Consider the following 9,664-nt stretch of genomic DNA (forward strand, 5'->3'; position numbering starts at 1 on the left):
CAATTAGTACTTTTCAAACTTCACAGGCCCTGGTTAAAAATATAGACCACTGGGACTCAGCAGGCCTGGCTGGGACCTGAGGCTCTGCACCCTAACCTTGGTGAGGCAGACACTGCCAGGCTATAACCACACTGGGACCTGAGACTCTGCACCCTAACCTTGGTGAGGTGGACGCTGCCGAGATATAGCCACACTTCAGGTAGCACATTTAGAGAAAGAGCTATTTTTTCCTCCAAAGTCCAGGCTGGGCTTGTCTACATTTTAATTGCCATATCTTTAGTAACAGTCTTTGCTATAAGCTATCTTGATGGTGTTAATCATGTGAGACATTACTAAAAATTCAACTGGAAGAAATCTGGGTTATTAAAACAATTTTTAAATTGTTCTTACCTATACTCTGGTAATGCCATCGAAAGAAAATTCGTTCAGGTAGAAATTGCAGTATTTTCTACAAAACAAAATAATACATAAAGAAAATAAACAATGACATCACATAGTTTCCTGACAGGCATTGAGTACTTGCTACATATGTAGGTCTCAGAAAAGGAAGTGAAAACTAGTTATTAGTAACGTGAACACCGGGCTCTTCACTGGAATCCTGTAGTTCTTTTATTTGTTCCCTCAAGCTTCCTTCACTGAATGTTTTAAAAAGACGACCATCTAACTTTAAATTTAGGGAGGAATCCAAAAGAAAACAGGAGAAAGTAATAAACCTAAAATGGTCATTTTATCTTAAGCTACTGCTTAAACATTAAAAGAATAATTTCCCAAATGCCAGATTCCCTGATATCCTTCTTTTGTACCCTCTCTTTCCCATTTCCAATATAATCATTTTCACTCTCCGGACAAAGAACAGCATTAGGAAGATGATAAACAATGAAAAGGAGGAGCCACAAAGAACTCCGTGACAAGAAAATGAACGTGGGAGCAAGAATCCAAGGACTCAGTACGCTGAAAATATGCTTCAGGACTGTGGTTCCAAATCCCCCCAACTTCTTTCAGTTTGACTTTCTTAGATTCCACGAAGAGGTAAGTGCGATCCCGCCGTCTCTGTCTCTCTGCACCTGGCTTGTTTCACTCAGCGTAACGCCCTCCAGCTCCGTCCACGTCCACGTTCCCACACCACAGAGCCTCCCCCTTTCTGAGGCTCAGTCCTGCTCCACATTCTCTTTACACCACATTCTCTTCATCCATCCGCGGACGGATGCTCAGACTGCTTATGCATCTTGGCAACTATAAACACTGCTGCAAAAAAAGTGGGAGTGCAGATACCGCATCCCCACGCTGACTTCACTCCTCGGATGTGCACCCACAAGTGGGGTGGAGGTCACGGGGACTTTCGTGCTGTCCTCCATAATGGCTACACGAATCTACTTTCCTAACAGCAGTGGACCAGGGCTCCCTTCTCTCCACATCTTCACCAACACGTATCTCTGTGATAATAGTAACAGCTATAAAGTGATATGTATTGTTATTTTAAGTTACATTTCCCCAACGATTAGTGATGTTGAGCATCTTTTCATAAACGTATTGGCCATTTGTATGTCATCTTTCGAGAAAGTCTATTCAAGTCTGCTTGTTACCTTCAAGCCCAGGCCTTGTGTCACCACACCATGCTGCTGACACACACTCATATACCCCCACACATCCCAAATCCCAGTCAGTGACAAACAGGCTTCACATTTGAAGCACAGGAATAAAATTAATATGACAAAATATTTAGCCCTCACTTCACAGTATTTCATGATTAGTGGGCAAGAGAAATGATTAAAATATATATATATATATATATATATATATATATCATTAAGCCAATTAAAAAAGAAAAAAAACCTCCTGCCATGGCTGCAGGTGGTGGAGAATGTCTGTAATACCAGCACTTTGGGAGGCAGAAGGGGAGTGGCTCAAGGCAGGAGTTTCAGACCAGCCTGGGCAATAGCAAGAACCTGTCTCTTAAAAAAAAAAAATCTTTTTTTAATTAGCCAGGCATGATAGCTTGCACCTGTAGACCCAGCTACTCTGGAGGCTGAGGCAGGAGGATTTTTCTTTAAGTTTGACTTTTTTAGATTCCACAAAAAAATAAGTCCAGGAATTTGAGGCTGCAGTGAGCTACAATGATGACACTGCACTTTAGCCCAGACAACACAGTGAGACCCTGTTCACTCTCCCCTACCCCCAAAAAACAGAAGTTGGTATGTGGTACTAGGGAGGTGAGGGGGAAAGTGACTCCTCAGCAAGGGCTTCCTGGAATGCTTCAGGGACAAGAGGATACTTTAAACTCACCTAGTAGAGAGTAAGGACAGAAAGAAGGGCGTGGGGGTCGTGCCGAGGGGCAGAAACACAGCTTGGAGCCCTAAGAACAGCAGCAAGCAGGAGGGTCATCCTGGCAGGCAGGTGAGTGACAGGGGAGGAGACAGGACTGGAGAGGCAGGTTCAGGGGTTAAAGTCCTCACGGGGGGGGCATTGTGCAGTCGCTGAATGGTTCCAGGGGGAGGTGAATTTGAGATGCTGAAAGGAGGGAGATAATCAATGAAGGAACGTGGTAACATGATACTTCAGAGGAGGTGTGAAATGGCCTGGACAAGGTCAGCAAAGTAAAGAAGAGAAGCAATAATAGTGATATGTAGGAGTAAAACTGTCAGAATGGGTAGGGAGAGTGGCTGTGATAAATGGGGGACTCCAGAATGACTGACTCCCAGTGGCTTAGTAAACAGAAATGCTTTTATCCAAGAGAACTAATCCAAAAGGAATCTTAGGCTGGGGCGAATGTCCTGGAATTTGAGGTGTCAATGGACTCTCTTAGTGAAGATGTGCTTCTAGGAGCTGGTGGCAGCTGAAGTTGCGTGTGTGTGATCTGGCTGGGCAAGAGTTAAAACAAGAAGATGAAACGCTGGTGGGGTCAGTGAACTGAGGGAGTTCTGCTAAGAAGGTTAAGGACAGGGAAACAAGAGCTGGAGACAACTGTGCTCAAATCAAGAGAGAAACCTTAGATGCGCCAGCTGTTTATATGCTAATTTATTTTAAAGATCAGAAATACATAGGATTATTCATATGCACAACTAGTTTTTAAGTGTAAGATGCTGGGAAATGAGAGAAAATAGATGATACACAAAATAATGACGTCAGTACTCAGTCAAGTGAGCTGGACGTTCTCTCTTGCCTGGAGAACCCACAGCCTTGTCAGCCAATCATCAAATTCCAGGCATAAAAAATCCATCTATAAAGTGCACAGAAGCAAATGGTTGTTTGAGGGGGAAAAGATCAAAATAGATCTTCACTTTACGATATACATCAACATGTTTTAGATGAGTAACACAGAGAGCTAAATATAAAAATTGGGTTGTTACGATAAGTTCCATTGTGTTAAATGGAATCAGAACAAGTAAGCGGTGCTCTGCAGAGTGTCCCAGTAAGGACCACGTGACCCCTGTACACCGTGAACATCCCGGTGAGCTCAGAACACGCACAAACCAAGCAAGGAACCACAAAGCTGGCTCCAGCCCACAGGAAAACATTACAGGCAAAAAGGCTGGAACAAGAAACCCAACAAACAACTCTACAACTGAGAAAACTGAGGATAAGGACAAGGGTCTCAGCAGTCAGGCTGCTGCCAGGCCAAACCAGCACCTGTGCAGCTGCATGGGGGGGGGGGGACCACCTGGGGGTGGTCTGAGCAGCATGAGGGCACAAGACTCAGGAAAGATGATCTGTTTGCATCTAAGCATTAGGATCCTTTAACTCATACTTTCTCTTCACCAAAAAATTACTATAAACCCTAGTTTATTGTCTTTGATAACAACAAACTAAAAGTAATCATTGCAAGTCGTCATCTGGGAACGTGCTGCCATGGAGGAGTTAAGAGCATAAATGATTCACGGAGCAATAACGTCTGTGGGAGAGAGAAGGAGGCGGCAGGCAGGACTGGGCAGGAGGGCCTCTGACCACACACAAGCTGACAGATCTCCGCCAGTGTGAGCTCCCGGGCAGAGATCACAGGAGTCCTACCGGATAAGGAAGAGAAATGCCTCCTTCAGTCAGAGGCTGGGGGCCACGATCAGTGTGACTGAGGCTAGAAAGCTGAATGTGTGGACAGCCAGATGCCATCACCAAACCCTCCTCGCAGCTGGCAGAAAACTCTTTCTTGAAGGGGAATGAGAGCACCACATCTCTGTGTGTGCCGTAGTCATCTTCAAGTTATTAATTAGAACACTTATATGTTAAGAAGCCGAAGCACTGAGTGCAGCAGCCCCTACTTCAGAGAAAACGACCTCTCCACCAGCGCTGTTTCCTATCAGACAGCTGCTGCCTCTCTTGGACGGAAGCCTGGCTCCACTGCGTCCTCCTACAATTTTTCTGTCTCCTTCCACGTAGTTCACTCTGCGTGAGCAAACGGCACGGCAGCGACCTGGTGTCCCATTTTCTCGTGCATTCTCCTTCAAAGGGACCCCTGGCACCCCACCTACATTCCAGCATCATCCTTAGAGCTCATCCTGCCACTTAATTTAAAATTTTCACATAGAAGGTGCAGAGAAAATTAACTTGGACCAGAAGAATACTGCCCCCTGTTCTCCAGATCTTTAATCTAACCTGAAAGCCAATTTGGCAATGAATCATGTTTTCCAGTTTTCTGGAACACACACTGGTCTTCTTGATATGGTTTTCTTTTGTTAGTATGCAACAGAAAAATAACTTTTTAACAGAAAAAAACCCCAGATAATGTAGCTGAGGTCAGCCTGTCATCATTACTACTTCTGAATAAAAGTTTTCAGATTTACAAAATGGACGGACTTTAAAGACACTCAAAAATAAAGTCAGTAAGGTGTGGGTATAAAACACACACCCAGTATCTGAGCTACTAAGAATATTCCCCAATAGACAGAATCTTACAAAACAATTCAAAGGCTAAAACATTACCCACACTAATGCTTCTTTTTGTGCCCAAATATTTCAAGGGCCATTTTTTATACATTAAAGCCGAGGAGGTCAATAAAAACAAAGCCCACCATAACTGCTATGTCTGAAAGCTGAGCTGGTCCCTTGGAAAGGCCCAAGGAAGCCACCTGTGCTGAAGCAAATGCAATCTGGCCTTCCCTCCACTGCAGCCGGTACCCTAAGCTCCTCTGCTGTGACTCCCACACAAGCTGTTGACATCTTGTTTGTAGTTTCACTGGAGAGTAAAATAAAAAAAAAAAAAATTCACGAAAGCCACACAGTGTGAATAAATATTACTTTTCTGAAAAACACATGGCTCTATTTAATGCTCAGTGCTCAGCTGCGTCTATATGGTAATCCACTACAGCACACTCGAAATCGAAATTAGGTCTTACTACTGATCAGCACATCAGGGAATCTGTCATTCTTTTAACTGATTATCCATAGTTCTTTTTTTCTTCAGAGTCTACTGCATGACCAGGAATAATGTGAAATGTAAGCTGGAGTTTATACAAGATGCCACAGTGTACTTCAAAACTCCTGGTCTTCATTTAACTTGTATGGGAAACTTTTTTTTTTCCAAATTATTACCAGATGATTTCAATACATCCCAGTGGACTGACACTTGATTTCAATTCCACTTAGAAAGGCAGAACAGTGAAGAATAAGGAAAACATTGCATACTAACTCCAGTCCAGAAAAGTATCTACTAAACAACAACCAACTAAACCTGCCGTGTCTGAAAGTAGAGACCTGGGGGCAGCCTTCCCCACATCTGTTTGGTGGGGAGACAGAAGGGCACTGGGTAAAGAAAATGCTGACCAGGAAGAAACAGGAGACTCGGTTTAAAAGAACAGAGGTCTTAGTTACTTGACCTTTTGAATAATAAAAATCCAGAGAACTCAGTGAGAAGTGGGCAGTTCAGTTTAAAGGAAATACTCTGGGAGCACCTGTGTACCAGGCTGGACGGGTTTCAGGCTTCAGAAGGACCCGAGTGTGCAGATGCTCCCAGGGAAGCTGCCCTTCCAGTGCCTCGGGCATGGGCACTCACCTCTCACTAAACATGACCGACTCGGATGCAGATGGAACATTTCCACTGAACTCTTGAGTTTCAACACGTGTTCAGAATCCTAAATTTCAAGCAAAATGAAGCTAATAAGTACATAATCTGTAAAATAAAATGACCTCTCTTTTAGCTTTTCTTCTTAGACCAGCGATCCCTTCCAGCACGGCGCGCTACTTAATCACTAGCCACATTGTTACGGGGCAAAGAAAGCACTGCTCCATCTCTTCACATTCTTTCCAACCACTAAGCTCAAACTCAAACATTACCTGAGAAACCCACCTCCAAGGTGGTTCACCAATGAGCTGCTCAGCTGGAGGGGCACCAGCTGAGCCCCCCAGAACCACAGAGTGGAGAAAAGAACCTCTGATATTGAACAAAATAAAGAGACGGAAAACATTTTACAGCAGTCCCCCCTTATCTGAGGGGGTAGGTTCCAAGACGCATAGTGGATGCCTGAAACCACAGGTAGTCCCAAACCCTTTATATACTATGTACAAATTGCTTCCTGATTTTTCACAATTTCATTGATTCATTCTTCCTGTAGGGTCTTGGCAATCTTAGTGTATGATTTTTTTTCTTTCTTATTAACAACTTTCATCTTTTCACGTAAAATAAGCACTTTCCAGTTCCTCTCTGGCATATCCCAATTGGCATTTCTTGAGCCCGGAAGCCATTATTAAGTAAAACCAAAGCACTGAACACAAGCGCTGTGATACCGTAACAGTCCATCTGCTAAGCTAGACAGCTATTCAGTGTCCAACAGGAGGTACTGGACACACTGTGGACACACTGGGCAAAGGGACAGCTGAGTCACATCCCAAGCGGACGACACAGAGTGATGAGAGACTTCATCACACCACCCAGAAAGGAATGCAACTTAAAATTTACAAATGCTGGCTCGACGCCTATAGCTCAACCGGCTAAGGCGCCAGCCACGTACACCTAAGGTGGCGGGTTCGAATCCCCAGCCCGGACCCGCCAAACAACAATGACGGCTGCAACCAAAAAATAGCCGGGCGTTGTGGCGGGCGCCTGTGGTCCCAGCTACTTGGGAGGCGGAGGCAGGAGACTCGCTTGAGCCCAGGAGCTGGAGGTTGCTGTGAGCTGTAATGCCACGGCACTCTGCCCAGGGGGACAGCTTGAGGCTCTGTCTCAAAAAAAAAAAAAAAAAAAAAAAAATTTACAAATGCTTTATTTCTGCAATTTTCCACTTAATCCTTTTGAACCTCAGTTGACCTCAAGTAACTGAAACCTCAAAAAGCAGGTCTTTTGAAAAAGAGGGATATTATTGTATTAGTTACTAAAATGTAACATTCAAAACCTTTTGATTAGATACAAAAAATGCAATATTCAAAAACTTGGTAGAATAGGCACTTCATAAATTTCAAGAGGTTATTTTTTTACTTTGCTTGGGATCACACAAAGGTTAATCTCTTTATAAAGAAGATCAAATTGCACTACACTCTCCACTTTTGACGAGAGAACATTCAGTGACCTTGGCAAATCCCCAAATTAGTAGCATATAATTCTACCCATAATATGTGGGGTTTGCCCTGAATAAAGTACTCACTAAAACAAATCCAAGAGAAATCTTCTTTTCATACAGGACCTCACATAGGAGATCTCAGTTACATCCAAATTTGCCAGTGTTCTTCATTTCATGCAAGTCTACTTTCTGGCTTAAAAAAAAACTGCATTTTTTCAGATTTCTTTAATTTTCACACCAGCACAACTAGTTGGCTGTCTTTTCTGTCCCATTTTTTAGAAAAAGAAGAGAAATTCACTTCCAAAGAGTTTCCACGTAAGTGGTGCATAGAGAAATAGCAAAGTCCCGGTGAGATGTCATTCTTTGGTTCCCACAGCCCTAGGAACTTAGAAGATTTAAATTCCAGCCTCAGCTCCATTAGAAAGTGTCAGACACCTGCAAGTCAGCTCAGGACTGGCCACCCCGCCAAGTTCACTCAACAAATGCCGGTCTGAACCAACAGCCCAAGTAATGCAAGGCCTCAGAGCCGGGCTCTTTCTTCCAAACTCCCATGTCATGAACACTTCAAACACTAGGTGTCACTGTGTAACAGCCACCACACAACAGCCAAATAGAAAACAATTGGCAGAAAATTTATGAGACGCAAGTATTTGTACAAATCGCTCCTGAATGTATATAAAAAAGAAACCAACCCATACAAATTGCATTAACACATCAATTTTAATTAACGGGAGAAAAAAGAGTTCTTTACTTATTGTCTGTTGCTCTAACAATAAATACAACATGCTCAAGTTTTACTGTGAATTTCCCATCTCATTAGCCCTGATGCAGCTTCTACTATCTGTCTTTAAAAGACTCTGGGAAGTATGTTTGCCAGTGCTGCCTTCTCCAGGGTCTGCCCTTGAGAGCGTCAGCCACCAGCACATCAAGCAGCCCACCTCACAAGAGGGGCCAGCGTGCCAGGAAGCTTGGAGCACCTGGGCTGCAACATCTAATCTCAAGGCTGTAATTTCAGACTTCCACAACCATCTTGTCTCTAGTTCCCCATCCTCCAAGGTGAACCAAGTAATTTGGTATATCCTGTTGGGTCGATCCCAATTTTCTCACCTTGATGCAAAAAAAGAGACTGCAGAATTAAACAGAGAGTATAAAATTTAGAAGTTACAACGCGCACTAAAAATAGCTCCGTTCAACTCAAACACTTCTGGCCTAATTTAAATTATTAGCATGCTATAATAAGATAATCAACGAATCTCCAGAAAGGATGAGATGTTTGTGCTTTCTTTCCATCTTCCAGTTTGTAGAAATCACAAACATTTCACAATCAAAAGCAAACACCAGAATAACCACATGCTATAGAAATAGAAGATGCAGGCCTTCCCAAGTTTCCAGAATAGAGCATAGGATTGAGCAGCAATTACAAAGCGAATTCACCACAACAGGCAACATGGGAGACCAGTGAGAAGGGCACACTGGCCCTGTCCCTCTGCTATGATCCCCGTAGGGCAAGGCTCAGGAGCATCTCAGAGCAGACCCTGCTATGCCATAACAATAATGCTGTATCACTGGGGTTGCTCCCAACCAAGGGTTTAACATCAATAAAAAACACAAGTATGACTAGCATTACAAAGAAAGCCAGAACGACTATACACTTCTATTATAATTTAAAATATTTATGACACATTGAAGTATTCCCAACATGTCATAAATGTGGTCTAATATTCTGGGCATGTTAACTACTGGCACTCATTTTCCTTGCCAAGTGGAACTCAGGGAGGCCTTGGGTATTGAAGAGGGGTGTCTGTGTCAGCTTAGTTCTTTTTTTTTTTTTTTTGGTCAGGGCTGAGTTTGAACCTGCCACCTCCAGCATATGGGGCCAGCGCCCTACTCCTTTGAGCCACAGGTGCCATCCGGCTTAGTTCTTTTTAAAATGTTCACCAGCAAATGTGAACTGCTATTCGTTTTTCCTCAATTGCAATCGGTCATTTAGAATTAGGACAGTGACCAGGTGCTGCATTTAAAATTGGAAACATTACTTGAAAAGGAAAAAAAAATCCACTGAAGAATCCGACTATTTGAAATCCTCAATAAGAACTTAAATTCCGGCTCGGTGCCTGTGGCTCAAGCGGCTAAGGTGCCAGCCACATACACCTAAGGTGGCGGGTTCGAATCCCCAGCCC

At 43.4% G+C, this 9,664-nt stretch overlaps 1 protein-coding gene across 1 annotated transcript in view; it reads right to left on the bottom strand.

The window, feature by feature from the left end:
• RALGAPA2 (Ral GTPase activating protein catalytic alpha subunit 2) overlaps positions 1-9,664 on the bottom strand; it is a 374,339-nt gene that overhangs the window by 316,797 nt on the left and 47,878 nt on the right. Inside the window, exon 4 of the mRNA XM_023518389.1 lies at positions 391-448. Coding sequence (XP_023374157.1) covers positions 391-448 — 58 coding nt within the window. The remainder of the gene's footprint in view (positions 1-390; positions 449-9,664) is intronic.

The sequence above is a fragment of the Otolemur garnettii genome, unplaced genomic scaffold, assembly GCF_000181295.1.
Source record: "Otolemur garnettii isolate 467f Iridium unplaced genomic scaffold, OtoGar3 scaffold00136, whole genome shotgun sequence".
NCBI lineage: Eukaryota > Metazoa > Chordata > Mammalia > Primates > Galagidae > Otolemur > Otolemur garnettii.